Source organism: Quercus suber, unplaced genomic scaffold (assembly GCF_002906115.3).
Source record: "Quercus suber isolate HL8 unplaced genomic scaffold, Cork oak 2.0 scaffold_281, whole genome shotgun sequence".
Taxonomy (NCBI): Eukaryota; Viridiplantae; Streptophyta; class Magnoliopsida; order Fagales; family Fagaceae; genus Quercus; species Quercus suber.
Window position 1 is genome coordinate 379,607 of NW_027069737.1, and position 20,829 is coordinate 400,435.

The 20,829-nt window shown below is 33.8% G+C and overlaps 2 protein-coding genes and 1 pseudogene across 2 annotated transcripts; 1 reads left to right on the forward strand and 2 right to left on the reverse strand.

The window, feature by feature from the left end:
• Positions 1–4: 4 nt before the first annotated feature.
• Positions 5–7,142, reverse strand: LOC112007464 (carboxylesterase SOBER1). The gene is made up of 6 exons (XM_024039807.2): positions 6,826–7,142; positions 3,783–3,835; positions 2,163–2,286; positions 1,884–2,005; positions 327–434; positions 5–246 (listed from the first exon to the last, which is right to left on the reverse strand). The coding sequence occupies exons 1-6, from the start codon at positions 7,109–7,111 to the stop codon at positions 157–159; spliced, it is 783 nt and encodes a 260-aa protein (XP_023895575.1). The 5' UTR covers positions 7,112–7,142; the 3' UTR covers positions 5–156.
• LOC136071048 (F-box protein At5g41720-like) lies at positions 5,060–6,674 on the reverse strand (annotated as a pseudogene).
• Positions 7,143–17,300: 10,158 nt separating the features above from the next.
• Positions 17,301–17,975, forward strand: LOC136071037 (uncharacterized). The gene has a single exon (XM_065781858.1). It carries the CDS (start codon positions 17,301–17,303, stop codon positions 17,973–17,975), a length of 675 nt encoding a protein of 224 aa, XP_065637930.1.
• Positions 17,976–20,829: the final 2,854 nt, after the last annotated feature.

Sequence of the window (20,829 nt, forward strand, 5' to 3'; positions counted from 1 at the left end):
TGCATGTTTTGAAAGTAATTTCAAATAGCTTTTAGATTTAGGTTCATCATAATATGTGAAGTAACTTGAAAATTCAAGTTTCGTTATGTAAAAATTGTATGACAACTCGAAAATCAAAGACCAATGCATATAACAGGAATTGTTCCACCCAAGTCTTTAAGAAGAACCCGGCATACGAGTCTTTATCCACGATTCCAAGTACCGCAGCTCTTCGTTGCTTATTGAATGGCCAAGACCAGGATAAGCCTGTGAATAAAAGATTTTCAAGAGTCCTAAACAAATCAAGAAAGAATTTAGGAAAATATTGCCATATCAGGATGTATTACCTTAAACTCACAGCTAACACCAACGCCTACAAGGAAAGGAGGACCAGCTTGTCCAGTTTCAAACAATACAGTTCTGTCAGCCATGCCATGGGACCACAAAATAGGTGTCTGCACATACATTCAGATTCATAACCAAAACACAAGTAAATTGAAGAGTTACATGCAAATCTAAATATAGAATTAATACAAATTTGTCTTACAGCCTTCTAACTCAAAAGTGTTGGTTTCCAAATGATCCAGATATGCGTCCATGGCAGTGGGGCATATTATCAGATATGACTAGTTGAATCTAAATCAGATGGGCCTACTGGTACACATAAATGACTAAGAATATTAAAAAAAGGGGATTATCTATAACAGTGAGATGAATTAGCAAATACAGTTGGGTGATTCTAGTAAGATCTGCTACTTGGACTAGAATGTGCTAGTAGGGTGCCATGTAGATCCTCAGACCTAAGTAAACTCTTGCAAACATCCGGCATTGAACTCTGTCTACAGAGTTGTTAGTGTCAATGCATACAAGTTGTTTTAGTGAACGAGTTTCAAGCAATCCAACACTATTTAACTGCAACATATCACCAAATCAAAATCTATGCCACCAAACCATGGTTGATGCACTAGAGAAACTTGTAGATGAGCAATTATTCTCATTACAAATAACAAGATTACAGTTGATTTAAAAAGAAAAAATGCACGACAATCCATAGCTAAACTAGGAGATGAATATGTCAAGATGAAGGACAGAGTGAGGGTTTCTTTTTTTTTTCTTTTTTCTTTTTTAGGTTAGAAATTCTACACTAATACTCAAACCCGTCCCCCCTCCCCCCACAGGGAGGACAAAGTGAATATTGAACCAAATGCACACCACCGATGCAAGAAGAATAATCAATTTTTTATTTCAGAATTTATTATTTTCAATTTCATGTATGAATTTTGAATTTAAGCTTTAATTCATTGAGGATTTTATGAGATGTAATTGTGCCTTAATGTAATCCCTAAAGCTCAATAAAAAGAGCTATAGGGATGGTTCGAGAAATTGTATTTGGAATGGTAATCTTCTGATGAAAATTTGTTCGGCTTGGTGGTGATTCCATGCCCCTACATAGTGAAGCCTAGGGTTTCCTATCCTATCCTTTTATTTCCTATTTTCTTTCAAATGCATTATGCATCAACCACTATCCCGTTGCTTGACCATCCCTCAATGATATGATTGAGAACCTATCCACAAAATGTTTGCTAAGATCTTTGTTTCGTATGCATCCAAATGGCAAGTCAAGAAGATACTAAAAAAAATATAAAGAAAAGATAAAGTTTTTAAACTAAGCATGTGTTTGGGTAAGAATGAAAAATTAAACTTATTTCACTATTCAGCTTGTTTTTGCTATTATTCATGGAACCTACTACACTTTTTGGCACTATTCATGAGCTCTACTGTATTATTTCAATTACCTTTATCAACAGACTTTTAGTAATAATCTTTCAGTTTCAACAAAATAAGCGATATCCAAACACACCCTAAGTTTAAAACCACGTCACAATGTTATTGAAAAAAGGTACCCTCTTCGCATCGGGTGAAACTTTTTCTACCATAGACGAACTAAAAGGAACCCATCCACTGAAGACTGCACCTCCTCCTAGAGTTTTTGGGTACAGCAGAACACTTGCCAATGTCAAGGCACCTGCAAAAGAGTTTTTTCAATTTTCATATTATAAGCACTATATAAAATCAATGATGTAAACAATATTTTCTGTATCCAATAATTTTTTTTTTTTTTTTTTGGGGGGGGGGAGGGTGCCAAGGGGGATCGTATTGAAGAGCAATGAGAAAAGGGAGACCTCCTTGACTGAATCCACACACGAAGACATTATTAGGATCTGTGCCAGCAGCTATTTCCTTATCTATCATTGCATGCACATTCTGAACCGCTTTAAGCACACCACTTTCATCTTTTGGAGAATTCTGATTCATGTCAGCAAAATAGTCTTCCATAAATGCGACAAATTAGCATATCAACTAGTAGTGTACCAAAGCAATTCACAATCCCCTCCTGGAGATTCTTTAAGCCTTGCTACATCACTTTAACTATAGAAAGAGCAACTGACAAATTCTAATAACTGATAATCCATAAAAGATTCAAGTGGAGATATACATTTGCACTAGTGGTGCGACATACTTGGTTCAGTGTCAGATTGAGACTATTAAAAGACAACAATGCAATCAAACATCAATGGTATGACCTTCAGAAAATCTCAAGACATTATTTGATATTTTTCTGACGTTAACAGTACTGTATCAGAAGATTGTGGCACCTCTGACAGAAGGTTGACTGAACCACTTTAAGCTAGCTGGGCTCTACTCCTATTAAGACCCTTGTTCCACTTGATCATGCATAAATAAGTGCCAAGTCAATTTGACTGATGCCAATCATCAAGCATTAGCATCAGATGAACTTATAAGTAAAGCCATCATAAACGAGGCTCTGCATATTAAAAGTAGTCAATTACCATTCTACTATCACAACATAAATAGCAACCCATCAAACAGAATTCTACTTCATACAAGAATTACCAGTAAATCCCTTATCAGGAGCTTCTTGTTTCCAACAAAACCAAAAAAAAAAAAGTCAATTTTTGGTTCAATCAATGCTATAGACATAATTAATATCACAACTTTTTTTTTTTTTTAGATGGGCACAACTTTTTTTCAAAACCTGTTGTGGTGGCAGATTATAATAGGTGCAACATTATTCCCAAATGGGACTACCACTATCATCACTTTATTGCACACCAATCACAAACTGCCACCTCAACAAATGTGAAGTTTGTAGTAAAATTCTTGTGGAGTTTGGCTTACCTCCAGTACTTTTTTTAATTAGACATCTCCTTTTGTTTTAAATATACAACAGTAAGTGGTAGTGGGTTTCAATCTCTACCTTTTATTTAGTTAGTGGGTGATATGGCAATTTCTCATTAAAACAAAAAGGAGATTCCAGTTAAAAAAGTATTGTAGGTAAGCCAAACCCTTCTTTGTATACTTAGACTTCTTCTTTTTTTCGATAAATAACGTAAGAATATTATTAATAATAGAAAGATTGCCAAACTGAGTACATTGAGGATGTACTATGGGGGCACAAATCAGGAAACAAAAGAACAACGGTCAAGAAAAATAGAAAAATGAAGAACAAGAAAAATGAGAAAAGACCACACTCCATTCAAAGAGAGTGTGTAAGAAATTAGACTTACTGATTTCATATACATATATCATTGTGCAAACTGAACTCAAAGAGAGATTTAAGCACTAAAAAACAAGCTATTGAGCACTAGCTAAATAACACCTCCTTCCCTTGTAAGAGTAAGGTGGAAGGTGGGGTTGTAGCTTGTAGGTTCAAGACACACAGTGTATGCATGTAACTCACCATATAAACCAAAAAAGAGAAAGAGGGAAGCATAACTTACAGCTGTCACAGGAATCTCATGAATGTCAAACCATGAAGGCATCACAGCACCATCTACAAGGAGAAGCAAAGAGAGAATGCATTAAGATGAAGAAAATATTAAAACATCTTCATCAAAATGAGTAAATCTTTAACTTGTTATGCCGATGTTGATACATGCTCTATAGCTTGATGTTACTCATTATTAACATACAAATCAAGGAAGCCACACCAAGAAAGCAATACTCCCTATGATAAGGCCCAGAGATAACTGAAGGGAACTAATGAATAATGAAAAAGCAACACTTCAATTGGACAATAACAGCATAATTGGACAACCCAAAGACTTGAAATGATTATATAAATTTTTAGTGGTTAGAAATTACTCTGAATATATGGAACAATATCTTTTTTATGAATATCATTTTAATTCATAGACCAAAGGGCGTTTTCCAGGGATGACCTTATATCTGCTATTCTACTTTGATGTGAAAATTTTGCATTTACAAGCCATGCAGAAAACCTTGAACTCCCTGAATACGTCTTCTAGAAGAACCAATGAGGAAAAAACATAAAGGATACCCATGGACCAACAAATTCAAACCAGAATGATGAAACACAAACGAAAAAATTATACTTTATGATAATGAAGCAAAATTTTTATCCCTCTATTAATGAAACGATAGCCAAAGACAGATCAATAATCCATGTTTTCACAAAGAAAAAAGGCCATAGCCAGAAAATTATTTTATCGCCATTTACAACATGCAACATCAGAAGTTAATCAGGATTGAATATTTTAAGAATACAATGACCATCAATAAACCAAATGAAAATGGCATCTATGTCATTATTTCTTTTAATTTGAAGTTTTCAGCAAAAATTGTATGAATAGAAGAATTTACATGAACAAGTATCACCAAGAATCAAAATACTGAAAGTCTAATTTATTGTGCCATTACATCAGTTTCTTTAGTTTGACTTCTTGTACTCTATAAGCTATGAATCTCATATCTTGAAAGTCAAGATGGCACATATCACAGTGCATTAGTGACTAAAAAAGAAATTATACTTTTTCATTTCAATTTGTTGTTATTAGCGTACCTTTATGCTCCCTTTACAGTATCCTTTGAATAATCCAAATAAAAATTTGATTAAGTCAGAAACTATAATGGCCTTGAGACCCCTGGACTACAGTAGGATGATAGATGCTCTAATTGCTAGGCAAATATCTCTAATTTATTAGATATGTTAGAGCATTGTAATTTGAGAGATTGATGTACTGCTTCTCAAGTACACCGCCAGTATACCTGGAAATTCTCTTTTTTGATCAATAAAATTTCGTTACTTATCAAAAATTGCTAGGCAAATATCAGCACTTGCTAGGTTGTACTATCCAACTACAGGCAAGGCTGCACAGATTTGATCAAGGCGAGTCTAGCACCTTGAGATAGTAGATTGGCTCTATAGCATTGAGGCCTTTTAACAATGTTTTTTGAACAAGGATTGATACAGATAAGAAAACGTGACAAAACCACCCAAAAAAAAAAAAAAAGCGCCCTACAAATATGAATGATGATTAAAATCCAAATTTAAACTGAAACAAAGAACATTAAACTACCACATCAATAGATTTATAAAAATATCCCTCACCTAAAAAAAACAATAAAAAAAAAATTTACTAAACAAGAAAATCCAACAAAGAACTATAGATAAATATTCCTTCCGACCATTATTCTTCAATCTAACAGGTTCTAAGTCGGTATTCTTCAAACTAACAGGTTCTGAGTCAGATTTTCTATTGGATGGCTCAGCATGTTGAATACGTTCGAACTGCACTGTTTAAAGTTGCAGAATATTACACTGTAACAGCCCTTCATGACTGCAATGTCAGTACTGTAGAAGGCTGTGGGACATGTACACCATTCCACCACTCCAGTGCTCACTGTTTTTCTCTCACTCCATTTTATTGTTTTTGTCTCAATCACCCAAAGTTGTATAAAATCAATATCCTTGCAAACCATCCCAAGGTTCCCTTGGTACTCTACAAGTTTCAAGTCTCAAGAACTCGTACTCAGGAAACCTTACCCTATCTTCTAATTTTTTCCTTGCCCATGTTGCCGAGTCAAATATCTCACACCAAAGAGAATAGCATGAGTTGTCCCTGATGCCTGAAAACTTGGGTTCTGAAAACCGAACAACTATATAGTGCAATGGATTTAATCTAAGCACCACCATCGCACATCTTTTGGTTTCGTACCATGTTTTAGGATTCAGTATCTGCTGCCATTGTTTTGTGCTCGGCTTACAAACAAAATACTCAGGTACTCCCAAAATTCTTGTTTCAGAACTCTTCACGCACAATAGAATACCTTGTTTAGTGGAGGCTTCAATTTTTACAGGCGGGCAAGAAGTCAAGAGAGAGTTTAGAGTCACAATCCAAAGCATTGATGGAAACAAACTCAGAAACGGGTTTTCTTGCATAACCCCGAATGAAAAATCCAGAAATTGTTTTTGTCTTTTTAGAATGTTCTTGTTTGAAACTTGTATCATAAGTTAGCAAGTTCCAGGCTTTTGAAACTAGCCTACACCTTCCAATATCTTTTAAAGTTGCCCGGCTCAAAATTTCAAACACTAAAAGCAGCATAAAAAGTTTTTTGCACCAAGAAATCATAGAAACACAATTTAAAAAAGACAAAAAATACAACGTAGAAGGAGTAAAAGAAGAAGCCATGTTCATTGTTTAGCTGGTGAAATGCAAAACTAAATTTGTAATCATTATATATGTAGTTTGTGTTTGTGTATTTGTATACTACTACTATTGAAGTGTTTTCTGAATTTGGTTCGAATTTTGAATCCATCCGTATACTACTACTTAAATTCCCCTTTGAGTCCAACTCATTATAAAAAAAACCAATACATTTAACATTTACAAATTTCGATTTCAATTGGGTTGAGCATGCAATTGCAGAGTCACAATTAATGTCAAAAACTTTATAATCAAACCAATAAAAAAATGGGAAAAAACAAAAACAAAAACAAAAACAAAGATTGAGTGAACTTACTGTTACAAGTGACTGAATTGGAAGGAGCAGAAGGGAAAGACCAAGTTGTGTTTTTGAATTCTGGGGAAGTGAAAAGGGATTTGATGGGTTCATTGGCTGGGCCTGAGTCCCCTAATCCATGTAGCCAAACAATAAAGCTTCGACTGTTAGCCATTGAATGTGTGCGGGTCTTTGATTTTAGAGAAGATAGTTGTTGGTGTGAGTGGGATAGTAGCACAAACCCAATGGTGCTACTCAGAGTGATTGCTAAGGCTGTAATTGGCTTTGCAAATAGAGCAACCTTCATCTCTGCAAATTTATATGACTCTTCTGTCTTTTTGTATTTTACTGTTTTTTTGCAAATTTTTGGGAACAAGGCTTTAAAAATACCTTATTACCCCCCTCGTCTTCGTGTGGAAAACGGTTGTCGTACAAGAGTACGAGAATGAATTGTGGTTAAGGTTGTTGTTGCTTCGTCAAAACAAACACAATACCTTGAATTGGTTTTTTTTTTTTTTTGGGTTGAGTTGGGTTCTACATTTTTCTTATTAAAGCTTAAATTGATGAAAATAATTTTGATAAAATTTTCAACCAAAGATATGTGTTTTTTGGGTTTTGAAACTTTATTTGAATTTGTTAATTTGACTTATTTTGATAATTTTTTTGATAACTACTTATTTTGGTAATTTAAGACTTAATTTTGATGAAAATTGAAGATGAAATATTAGGCCTAAATGGGTCTAAGTTTAATTCTTTATATTTAATTCTTAGTTTCTAGCAAATTAAAACACAATGTCTCTATTTTAATTGAAATAGAGAGAGTTTATTTCACGGTTAAGATTTTATTTTTTAAATATTATGTAAGTGATTGAATCAAAATTCACGTTAACTTTCTTCTCCAAAAATAAAATTAGAAAAAAAAATCTTGTTAACTTAACATTTTCATATGTAATAAATATGTTGCTGGGTGAAGTTACTTTTATTATAATTAAAAAGAATTAATTATTGAAACTTAATCTTAATTTCTCATACCAATTGAAACTCCCACCATTAAATTCAAGCTTCATTTAAACCCATCTTGAACCAGTCCTACTCTCACCACCATCTCCTCTCTAGCTTGCACTTTTATTCTCATTAACAGTGAGGTCCTAAACCAATTTGCTTCAAAGACATGGCCATGCCCAAAGTATTGGTTATCATCATCGCCACTCTCTTGCTTTGCTCAATGATCTTCATTGAAGCTGCAAATGCTGAATTTATTCAATATGAAACTATAACAAAAGGAGATGAACCAACTTGCACTGGTTCGAGCTGTCTGCCTCCACCATCCAACCCTTATCGAAGAGGTTGCGAGGAGATACAGCAATGCAGAGGTGGATCAGGTGCTGAAAATAATAATGAGGATTTGGAAAATAAAGAGTTAAGGACAAAGCAAATGGGGCTTGAAATAAATTCACCATCACCTAATTCACCAAATGGGCCTTGAAATTAATTCTCAATACTTGTTGAGAAACATCTTGAAAGTATAGGCATAGCCATAGATTTCACCATTTTCTAGTTAAAGATTAATAATAGTGTAGTGATATCCAAGAAATAAAATCTTAATCGTGAAATAGACTCTCTCTATATTTCAATTAATAATAATCCCTAATTGTCTCCATTTTTTTTTTTTTGGGTAGACTTTGTATTAATTGTTGATATTAGTTTTTTTTTTTTTTTTTTTTAATATATATATATATATATATATAATGAATATTTTAACAATTGAACCCAAAATAATTATTTTTGGCCCCCTCCTCCTAAGAAGTTACAAACTGGCCCATGAAAATGATAAAACCCAATAGGCAAGCACCCATACTACAATATATGCAGCGTTTCTGTGTTACTATGTTGGTTGTCTCTCACTCATTTTTCACATACCCAAGCTCTTTTTTAATGAGTGCTTAGATTGGCCATTTGAATTTGTAAATGAGATATGACTATTTTTGCTGAATAGAAAGAGAGATGAATACAAATTACAGACCAAAGTTATGTACGTACTTGTAGTGAGTGAGAGCGGGGTGCGTGTGTGGCCATGAATTAGTGTGTGTGGCTATTAATTTTTAACTTAAATTATTTAAATCTCTTCTTCTTCTTTTTTTCCTTAAACTTAAAAGTTTTTGTTGGTTGTTAGTAAAATATTGTTAATTTTAGAGAAGTGTTATGTTTATAACATTTTCACAATATTTTCCCAAAAAATCAAAGGTATTAAGTTTTATTGGTTCTAATTTGAATCAACAATTGAAATTACTCTTTTGTACACCAATAACAACTAATAGTAACTTGCCATTTAGGATTTTTTTTTTTTTTTTGTGTGTGTGTGTGAAAGTATTGTGAAAATGTTTTGTACATAGCATTTCTCTTAATTTCATGTGGGGCATTATGGAATCGAATAATTGTTAATAAATTTGTGCTAATGTGGAGTGTGTAGCTATTAGGATTTACAAATTTTATTATATACATTTTATAAATTGATGTATCATTAATTATAAAAAATTAAGATTGATCATTGAAAATTATTTGTTTAAATATTTTTTAACTTTAATTTTATAAATTGAAAAGGAGATTGTTGCAAAGCTTAGTACAAAATCAACCATAGATGATTTTGTTTTTTTAAAAGAATGTTGAATTCTATTTTTAGATGATTAGTTTAAAATGTATTAAGAAACGGTTATTTTGTTTATTCTCTCTTTTGTTGATATTTTCTTAACATATATTCTAATTTGGATTTTAAAGATGTTTTATTTATTGAGGTTTTGACTTCCCTAAGTTTAGATCCTAGTCTTGTCCTTGTATCTAAATGAGTGACATGGTGCTTTCATGATTTTATAAGTAATGCGTTAGGAAATAAGGACCAATGCAAGCAGAACTTCATTTAGTAACAAAAAGTGAATACATATCAAACAGTGCCTATACCAGGAAAAAGAAGTGAATGGTCATTATGCATGAAAATAATATAACGAGTAAATAGCATCCCAAATGTGGTAGTTGGTATAGTTTCGTTCACTAAATAGACATCTTCATTTTTGTTCAAAACAAGAAATAGAAGAATTGAACTTTAAAAGATTATTTTGGAAGCCCTACTTCCTCAAACATAAACAAAGACTAAATGTAATCAGTACATAGGTTATTTAAAAAACAAACACACACACATACTAGCATCAAATGGGAACTCAAGAAATGCTTTTATACATTAAGAAAAATCATAAAGAGAACCTCCTTCCAAAAACCATAAACAGTGTTTAAATTTACCTAGAAGCTCCAACACTCTATTGTAGACACCTTTGTGAATGATCTTAATTTTCCTAAAGCATGAAGTTAGAAAAAAAATTCACTGAATCACATGCAAGGTGTATGCATAAATTATAGTTACTTTCATGATCTTTTTGCAGTATCTAATCATATATATCTAGCTGCCTCAAAATATAATCGCTCAGACTAATTGATTCTAGGTTTCACCACTCCAAATTGTAAACAACTCATTGGAATGTTGGTTAGAAGTCTTGTCTTTGAAATAATCATTTTTCCTTAGATTGCAATAAGGACAAAAGGGCATGTACTTTTTCATTTTCTTAAATTGTATCATTGGACCAAAGTATTGTAATATTATTCTTGGAAATGATGTACTATTAGGTTCTAAAAGTTTAGAATAATTGGCGAATTGTGAACATAAATTTGTCTAGATATAGATTCCAAAGTCTATAGGTATGGTTAGATAATGCTCAAGGTGTTATAAGTCAGAATACAAGAACAAGGAAGCTGTAGGTTTAAGAAATTCGAAACATGTAAGGTTTAACCGATCGAGACTGTGGTTTGACTAATCGAGACACGAATCTGCAGAATTTAATTTCGAGCAAGTGTTGGGAACTAAAAAACTTTCAATCTTCTTGAGCCATTCTAGGCATAAATCTTAGACATCAAATACTCTTGAAAACTCCTTCTAGATTTAATTTTTATTCACGGTTTTCCAACTTATAAACTATGAACCTAACAAAATTTATGTAGCCAAAAAACCTTTTAGCACAACTGGTACATTTTAATGTTTCCAATGCAGATATCCAATGTTCTAATCTCTCCACTTCAACTATCAATTTATAAAATATAAAAAATTATTGATTCCATTATTTAAACAAATATATTAATTGTATTATTTATGAAAGCTCAATAATAAAACTACTTGAGCTAATTAGGACCCCTAAATTTAAATTATGGCTAAATTGCTTTTAATCTACTGTACTATATACAAAATTAGAGTAATTAATGTGGAATTAACCCGGACTACTTCCTAGTGCATGGACATACATAATTAAAAATTAAGTATAAAAACACAAGGAGGAAGGGAAGAGAGATGCAAACATAGGATAACACAACGATATATTATCAAAGAAGAAAACTGAAATACTCAGTGTAAAAACCTATTCGCGGCCCTCCAAGCTGAATCAATCTACTAGTGAATAAGTTGGAGTACAATGATTACAAAATAGACTCTTCAAGCCTAGTCTACCTGTGAGAGACCGCAAACTTGGTGCCTCTCAAAAAAGAGATTTTAGTACTTTTTTAGGGCACCTCTCTTTTTGGGTAAATGGTGTGGAGTCGCCACTTATTTTTTATACAAAAAAATAAAATATAAATTTACATGACTGAATTGTTCCTTTCTCATTGATTGAATAAAAAAGAGTACATATTTGATAAATTGAGTATTACATGGCTTTGGGTCCTAGTTACAAACTACCAAAGATACATGACTTTTTGTCCTAGTTACAACCTACCCAAAATAAAAGTAAAGATAAAACATAAGTCTACCTATCCAAAGAAACTAAATTCAGAGGCTAGGTTATAGAATGGGAAGGTGTTAGGCACCCATTCCGCCCAGATAGAGTCTGGTCTTCTAAACTCTCATGACCAATGTATTCCTTTATGCATGATATAAATGATATGTTGCATACATGAAACACTTAATAAAACTAAGTCACATAAGTCTATTTATGAATGCATCCTCTCCTTTGTTAAAAAATTCAGATCTGTGTTGTGATAAAAAAAAAATTTGATTTGGTTTAGAAAAATCAGTTTTGTCTTTGTACATGTAAAAAAAAATAGTTTTCGGCATAGAAAAGTCAGATCTGTGTTTATTAAATAAAACAAAGTTTTTTGGTTTTAAAAAAAAAATATTAGATCTGTTTTTGAGAACTAGAAAAATTGGTTTTTGATTTCTATTAAAAAAAATCAGATCTATTTTATAACAAAAAATTTAGATTTGTATATAGGAAAAATCAAATCTGTTTTGTTATGTAAAAATAAAAATCTTTTTTTCTTTTTTAAGAAGGGAACTATATTCATGAAATAAACCTACACCACTTGTATCAAACAAAACAAACATGACATTACTACTCGTGACTTTCTTTTTTATTTCAAAATTTGCTATATTTAAAAAATTCAGATCTACATTTAAAGAAGATATAGATCAATTTTTTAAATAAAAAAAAATTCAGATCTGCATCTAAGGAAGATACAAATCAATTTTTGATTTGGAAAAATTTAGATTTGCTTCTAAGAGCATTCACAGCAGTGGAGCTAAAAGTTTAGCTTTTTAGCTCCACCAAAAGTTAATTTACCTATTTTACCTACACATATGTTGTAGCAGTGGATCTATTTTAGCTTTCAGCACAATAAAATAATATAAACATCACAATAAAATAATATAACTACTACAATAAAATAATATATCCCATTACCCAAAAAAACATCCACAGCACCAACCACAGTCACTCTACCATCAGCCACAGCCATAACCACACCCACAACCACAACCACCACCACCACCACCACCACTAGTCCACAGCAGGGAAAAAAAAAACAAAAAACAAACCCATAGCACCACAAAACACGGCATAACCACTGCCAACACAGCACCACAAAACAAACCCACAGCACACCACAAAACAAACCCACAACCACAAATCACAACCTTAATCTCAACTTCGATACCAACGCACACCGGAGCACAACCACGACCCAACGGCGGAGTGGAGGTGAGGGAAGCCACTTCGATCCACGAGGTCGGAGGCGATTGGCGGCGTGGGTCTGAGGCGATTGGCGCTGGGCAGGGGCTTGGGTCTGCGGCAGTGAATGAGGGAGCTTGAGAGAGTGACAGTGAGAGAGGAGAGAGACGGTGAAGCGATCAGTGAGAGATTGAGAGAGTCTTGGGAGAGTATGAGAGCTGAGTGACTAAGAGAGAGAGGGGCACAGAGTGAGAGCTTGAGTATCAGGTGAGATGGTGGGGAGGGCCGGCGGCAGTAACAGAAAGGTGAGAGCTTGAGAGAAATTTTAGATGGGAGCTTGAGAGTGACACTGAGAGAGAGCACGGTGAGATGAGAATAAAAGAAATGAAAAAAATAAACCAAGTAGTGTTATTTTAATCCGGGGTGAATAAACAATTAATTTTTTATTTTAGATGTTTGCTACAGTGCACATATAGTTCAGCTAAAAATTATAAGAGTGCCTCCATTGCTGCATGGCTGTTTTTGGTATTTTGGTGGAGCTAAAATAGCATTATAGTTATTTAGCTCCATTGCTGTAAATGCTCTAAGGAAGATGCAAATCAGTTTTTGTGTTAGAAAAAATTTCAGATTTGCATCTAAGGAAGATACAAATCCATTTTTAAATTTTGAAAAAAATTTTGATCTGCATCTAAGGAAGATGCAAATTAGTTTTTTGATTTTGAAAAAAATTCAGATCTGCATTTAAGGAAGATGCAAACCAGTTTTTGATTTTGAAAAATTCAGATCTACATCTAAGGAAGATACAAATAAGTTTTTGGTTTTGAAAAAAAATTCAGATATGCATCTAAAAGAATATTTACTCATGCATCACAAAAATATAAAAACAGAAAAAAGGGTAAAGAAAAACCACCTCTTGCATGAACGTACTCTTCTTACTGAGGGAATATTTTAGGGTCAAAAAAATTTATTCAATTATCTTTGAAACCTAAAATGCCTTGCTTACAAAAAATAAATTTTTAAGGCTAGAGCCTTCAGAACGTCTTTAACGTAAGAGAGAAAATAATAGAAAAGAGAGTCAGAAAAAGGGGAAATCAAAGAGAGTAAAAAAGTGTGCTGAATTTTGAGATGCAGCCTCTGTTTATAGAGGTTGAAATGCTGAAAAAAAATAAGCAAAAAACGTACGGGAAAGTCCTAAAAAAAAAAGAGATTCGGATAAGAGTAAGCTGATTTTTCAGATCAGAACAAGCTTCAGTATTTTGATCATATCTTTTTAGTTAAAATTTGGATTAAGCTGAAATTTAGATAACAGAAGGGAAATTTGAATCTGTACAACTTTGCCAGAAATAGCCCAGTCCGAATTTTGAGTTCTACTATGCCAAAAGTCCCTTGGAACGTGAATCTGAAATTTGTTACTCGATTAGTACGTTTTTGAAGTGTTTTCCAACTCTAAATTTATATTTGGACGAATTTTAGAGTTATTTTCATGATAAACCTCGTTCCAAAGTGATAATTAGGACTTTTAAAATAATTATTTTGAATATAATTATCCTAAAGCCTAATTATCTACGGTCTTTAAATATTATCAGCTTACAGCCTTTAAATATTACCAGCTTATTTGTTTTAATCCCATGCAACAAATCTCACTTTAAGAAAAAAACTCCACCAATCACATAAATTCATTTTATTAATTTTAATCATCAACCAATCAAAATTAATTTCAATTAATCACACGTGATTGGTTTCACCCCATACAATGCATGCAGACCGTGAAAAATTGATCTCATAATATCTTTCAATCCGACGGTCCGATTTGGAAACCGGGCATACCGTTGAGACTATTAGAATCTCAAGATCATTTTTATGATATGAAATGGAAAAATTAATGTATGTAATGCAATCATGAATTTTGGGTACATGAATGGTCACTCTCGTCATCTTCCTTGATTAAAGCATGGGTGCAAAATTGAGTGTCTACACTACCCTATGTACTTAGACCCTCTAAGTTCTAGCTACCAATGGGTTTCAACGAGCCTTATCTTCACTAATTTTTTGGATTCCGCAATTAGCATAAATTGCATCCACAATAGAATGGCTTTACTCAATGCTTCCCAAGAGCTCAAAAACAACTCACAACACTCAGAATGGGTGTGGAATGTGTTTGAGCTAAGAAACTCTCAATGGATATGGAATTAGAGAGGGAAGACTAGTATGAGGAAAACTAAGAAAAATGCGTAGAGGATTGTAGGTAAGAAATCTCTAACTCTCGAATGGATTTCTAGGGTTTTCTCTCTAAAACTCTCCTTACAATTTCATGGGTAATGTGGGCTTTTATAGTGTAGGCAAAGAAATGAAGAAGGCACAAAAAATAGGCTAGCAATGCATCTCACAAGTTAGGTCGCGAGTTGCCCAAGTCACGAGTCACTTGCAATATGCCGTCCGCACTTGAACCTTTGAATTTTTAGCATGTGCTCCTCATGTGATATTTCACGAGTTGCACCACTCACAAGCCAGTCATGAGTTGCACTGTTCTTCATAGTTTTCACCAATTTCTCACACTAAACCCATTACATTGAATCCCACAAACATACAGGGAAATGATTAAAGAATTACAATAAAATTTGACACGAAATTATAATGCCAACAAAACATAATTGAAAATCACAAATTTACAATTTATATTATACAAATGTAGAAGATTAACGTTTGTTCTTATGTAGTAGTTAGGGCTATCCACAAGTTGGGTTGAATCAAGTTTGGGCTCAACTAGCAACCAACCCAACCTAATCGAGTGAAGAATAAACTCGCTGTCGACTACCACTAACCGCAAGTCAAGTTGGTTTTGGCTCAGGTGGATGATGGTCAATTTCAAGCGAAATCAACAAAGCAACAACATGCGAAATTAACAAAGCACAAGATTTCAACGGATCTAGACTAATCTGCTCTAGTTCTCGATGAGATCTTGATGGATCTAAACGAGAGAGAGAGGGAGAATGAGGGTTAGGATGAAGGTCGGTTCAACTTCCATCGGATTTCAGTACCCAAAACCACCACTCGACCTGCATCTCTCAGATTTTGATGATGGATTCCCGTTGTTGATTGCTAGCTGCTCAGATTGAGTTGGTTAAAAAAAAAAAAAAAAAAAAAAAAAACCTTTGGGACTTCATTACCAATAAGTTTATTAGTCACTCAAAAACTTTCATAATTTTTTTAAACAACAGATTTTTTTTTTTTTTGGGAGTTGTTTTTGTTATTATTTTTAAATAAATGGAAAGTTGTAATTGTTATATAATAAAGATGGTGTATGTGGAATGTGGTTTCCTATATTAATTCACAAAAGAAAAGACCTTTTTTTTTTTTTAGGAACCAAAAAAGAAAAAAAAAGACTTGTTGCATAATGTAATTTTTTTTTTTTTTTATAACACACATTTAAACCAACATGCCAACTCCAAAACTGTTAGTAGCTGGTTATAAACACACGTACACCATGCAAGACAAGTGATGTAATTGATTTATTATGCATAATGTAATTGATGCATAATAAAGATGGTGAATGTCACATGTTTAATGTTTATATGAAAGAAATATTTTACCAATAACAACCTAGTAGTTGTCCAAAAATAATAATTTGTTAAAAATAACACGTTAGTACAAAAAGTTATATATTAGTATGATTTTTTTTTTTTTAATTGAACCCATAGTATTAGTATATTAGTATGATTTATACATAATATATATATATATATATATAAAGAAAGTAGATTTACCCTCCTGAGAGGGAGACAAACTGAATCTTAAAACTTAAAAGGACACAAATTACTTAGAGAACAAAACAACACAACATATATCAAGATAGAGCTTAAAATAAATAAATAAACGTACGTATATATATATATATATAGAGAGAGAGAGAGAGAGAGAGAGAGAGAGATAAGTAAAATTAGCTAACAAGAAGGAGAAAATCCTGGATTGAATAATTAGAATTGACCCATTTGAATCCACCACGTAATACACGTATTGGTTTTTTTCGTTAAATTTATGGTAAAACCGTAAAAGAGAGAGCGAAAAAAGTTGATCACCATCACTTCATCCGGAATAGGATGTTTAAGCTACCCAGAGTTCTAATCTAATTCTACTCTATGCTTAAAATCTCAACCATTCAAGTTTAAACAAATGGTTTTATATTATGCCACTCCCTTTACATTTTAATACATACTGATTAATTTTTACGATAAATGGTTGAGATATTAAGAACCATGTAATTGCGTTACATACAAACTCTAGAGAATCTTTAATCCTCCAATGCCCTGCAGATATATTGTTGCGAAATTTTCTTGATGATTGGTTTTTTGGAGACCTTTATAAGAACAGAAAAACAGCCTCAAACTCTCTTATATTCTTGCGTGTGATTGCATTGTTGAGTTTACACCCATGAATTTATCAAAGAAAGTTACACCCACGATGAAATACAATGTAGGGAGCAAAGTTGAGGTATTGAACAGTAGGGTGGCTAAGCCAGTAGGTGCATGGTGCCTTGCTGAAATAACAAAGGTAGAAGATGAAAAAGGGCATTGGTTTACTGTCAAATACAGTAGTGGAAAGGTGGAGAAGATGGTTCCAATTTGCATTGTTAGACCTTGTCCGCCACTAATGGAGTTTGTGGGTGATATGGAAATTGGTGATCTTGCTGAGTATTGTGTCGACAGTGACTGGATAGCAACAACATTGTTGGAGTCTCTAGGCGATGACAACTTCAAGGTTAGGCAACTTGGTGGAGACTATAAGGAATTCACTATCCATAGGTCTAATTTAAGGGTGCCACAGGATTGGAGAAATGAAAAGTGGGGTGTCCTTCAAAACCAATTTTTTGATCAGGACAGGACTCATAAACAAGGTAATGCTGAGTTCTTGAGAAAGATTTGGTCTCGTCCAGGTGCTAAAAGAACCCCATGTCTTGATTTTTCTCCTCTCAAGAAAGTTCAGAGGCCCAATGCCACTCCAATTTGTGATGAGAGTTGTATAATTGATGCAGATGGGGAAGACAATGGTTCTATTGCAGGAAACTTAAGTGCTAATGATGATGATGATGATACCATGAGCATTGCATCTTCTGTTGGTAGTTGTTGTCCTAATTGAAATGGTTGTTCATGTTTTTTTTCCTTTTTTAGGCGTTTGTTTCATGCTTTTCATTCTAGTAAACGGCTGCAAGGTTATGTTTGCTTTAATAATGGCATTTTTCTTTAGCTGGACTTTCTGCTTTGTGTAAGTTTTGTAGAGCTCTCTTAGCTAAAATCTCTTTTTTCTAGTATCTATGTTTATCATATTGTAAATAATTCAAGGAATAGATTTGGATTTGATATGCTTCTTATTTTATAATCAATTTTTTTGAGCAATTGGTAATGTACTCTCATTAAATACATAACTCCATCAGATCAAAATTGAAGCAATCTCATCTCGCATGGCTCAAACCAGAATTACTAAGAAATAATGTTAGTGTTGGAGCATTTTAATATTAAATAAATAAATGAATAAATGTAATAACATAAATGAAAAGATATGGGAGTAAATATGGGAGATGAGGAGTTAGTGAAAATATTTAATCCCACATTGAAAAGGAGAGAGACTTTTTTATTCTTTTTAATTGTGGTGATTAATGGGCTAAAATGTATTGACTCAGATATTGGGCTAGATACGTGCGCAAGGGGGAGGTGAAGAGTGGAGGTATCAAAATTGGAAATGAATCAGCCTCTTGGATCCTCCTACTTGACAGCCATACGACACTTGTTGGGCTGTTGTATCCTGGGGGAGACAAGTCAGAGAAGGTCTGCACCGGTTACAAAGTTTAGCCAACCAAGGGCTTGAATCTCCTTAAAGAGAGCGAGTGCCGCGCCTCAGTCCAAATAGTGTTGTGTAATTTTTCTCTTTACGTTAATAATATTCAGCGTACTATTCAGTTTCTCTTAGTGTTGTTTCCATTATTATTGTGTTTGCACCAACAATTTTAAGGAGATTCAACACATGGAGCCTACACAAGAGAAACCAAATGAGCCTGTTGGAGATCTAAACAAGCCCTTTCGCTTTAAGGGAACCCACTTCAAGAGGTGGAAAGGAAAGGTCCTCTTCTACTTGAGCCTTCTCAAAGTCTCGTACATCCTCACTGACAAGAATCCATCAAAAGTTCCTACCGATGAGATGAGTGATGAAGAATATGTTCTCCATCAAGAAAAAATAGATAAGTATACAAAAGATGAGTATAACTGTCGCTTTTATCTATTGAATTGTCTTGCCGATCATTTCTATGATTATTATGATACAACTTACAATTCTGCTAAGAAAATTTGGAAAGCTTTACAAAGCAAGTATGATACCGAGGAGGCAGGTGCAAAGAAGTATGCTGCTAGCAATTTTTTCCGTTACCAAATGGTGGATGGAAAATCGGTGGTGGATCAAGCACAAGACTTCCAAATAATTGTGGCAGAATTGAGATCCGAAGGCATAAAGATTGGAGACAATTTGGTGGTAGCTGGCATAATTGACAAACTACCACAATCTTAGAGGGAGTTCCAAAAGACTTTGCGGCACAAACAAAAGGAGACATCCTTGGAGACTTTGATCACACGCATCCGTGTGGAGGAGGAGGCTAGAGGACAAGATGCACTCATGACACAAGAGAGCAATGGTAATTCCACCACTAAGGTAAACCTTATTTCAGCCAATAATCATATGCCCAAAAATCATTTTCCTAGAAATAATCAATTGAAGCCTAAAAAAAGAGCCTTTAAAAATAATAATAGACCTCAAGGAAGGGGAAACCCGAATAAAAATTACAATAAGAACCAATTGCTATGCAGTAGGAGTGCTTAGCAGATTTACTAGCAAGCCTAGTAAAGATCATTGGCTAGCTATTGAGCGAGTCATGAGATATTTAATTGGTACCAAAAACTATGGCTTATTTTATAAAAGTACCCTGCTGTGATTGAAGGTTTTAGTGATGCCGATTGGAATACTTTGTCAGGTGATTCTCTCTCTACCACTGGTTATATTTTTACCTTAGGTAGTGGTGCTATTTGTTGGAAATCTAAAAAGCAAACAATAATTGCTAATTCAACGATGGAAGCTGAATTAATAGCATTGGCTTCAGCTAGTGAAGAGGCAAATTGGCTTAGAGATTTGTTATATGAAATTCCACTTTGGGAAAAGCCAATTCCACCTATATTAATTCATTGTGATAGCACTGCCACAATTGGTAGAGTTAAAAACCGTTACTATAACGGTAAATCCAGACCTATAAGAAGAAAGCACAGTACCGTGCGATCTTATTTGAGTGGTGGCATCATAACTGTGGATTATATTAAATCTAATGATAATCTTGCAGATCCATTTACCAAGGCCTTGGCAAAAGATAGAGTCTGGAATACATCGAGGGGATGGGACTAAAGTCCATAGAATTATGAGCCATGTATGAGGATACCCAACCCAAGGACCAGAGATCCTGAGAATTGGGTTCAATTGGAAAAACGAATCATATGATGGTCGTAAGAAATGCACAATTTTATTTATTTTTAATTATTTATTTTGTAAATAATTATTTAATTGTTCATCCCTATGATGTAAGTGCATTTATCCTGTAATGTGAAGAGGTTGAGTAAAAAACTCTTAATGAAATTTGTAGCTCGTATGAGTGGGGTGTTAGAATTACAGGAGCACCCTTGACAAATTTCACCTATGTGAGTGTGGGGGTGGGGCCGCTTCCTATGAGATTTGGACTTAATCTCAAATACACTCATGAAACCGGGATCAGCACACGGCCGTAAAGTGCTAGCTATAAAAGCTCATGTCAATACCTGGGTTGTTATGTGTAAGCAGTGACGCTTAATTTCCCTAAAGCAGTCCTAGTTCAAGTCGGAGACCACTACGACTCTGGAGTTGAGATCGCTGTTTTACTAAGTGAAGGTTCAATGCAGAGCACACCTTCATGATGCATAATGAC

Bases quoted from the DNA above. Each gene is read 5' to 3' on its own strand.
- LOC112007464 (XM_024039807.2), bottom strand. From the start codon at position 7,111: ATGAAGGTTGCTCTATTTGCAAAGCCAATTACAGCCTTAGCAATCACT. The intron at 2,287-3,782 runs GTAAGTTATGCT...GACATGAATCAG, and splicing joins ATGAGATTCCTGTGACAGCT to AATTCTCCAAAAGATGAAAG. The intron at 247-326 runs GTAATACATCCT...TTTTATTCACAG, and splicing joins GTGTTAGCTGTGAGTTTAAG to GCTTATCCTGGTCTTGGCCA.
- LOC136071037 (XM_065781858.1), top strand. From the start codon at position 17,301: ATGAAATACAATGTAGGGAGCAAAGTTGAGGTATTGAACAGTAGGGTG.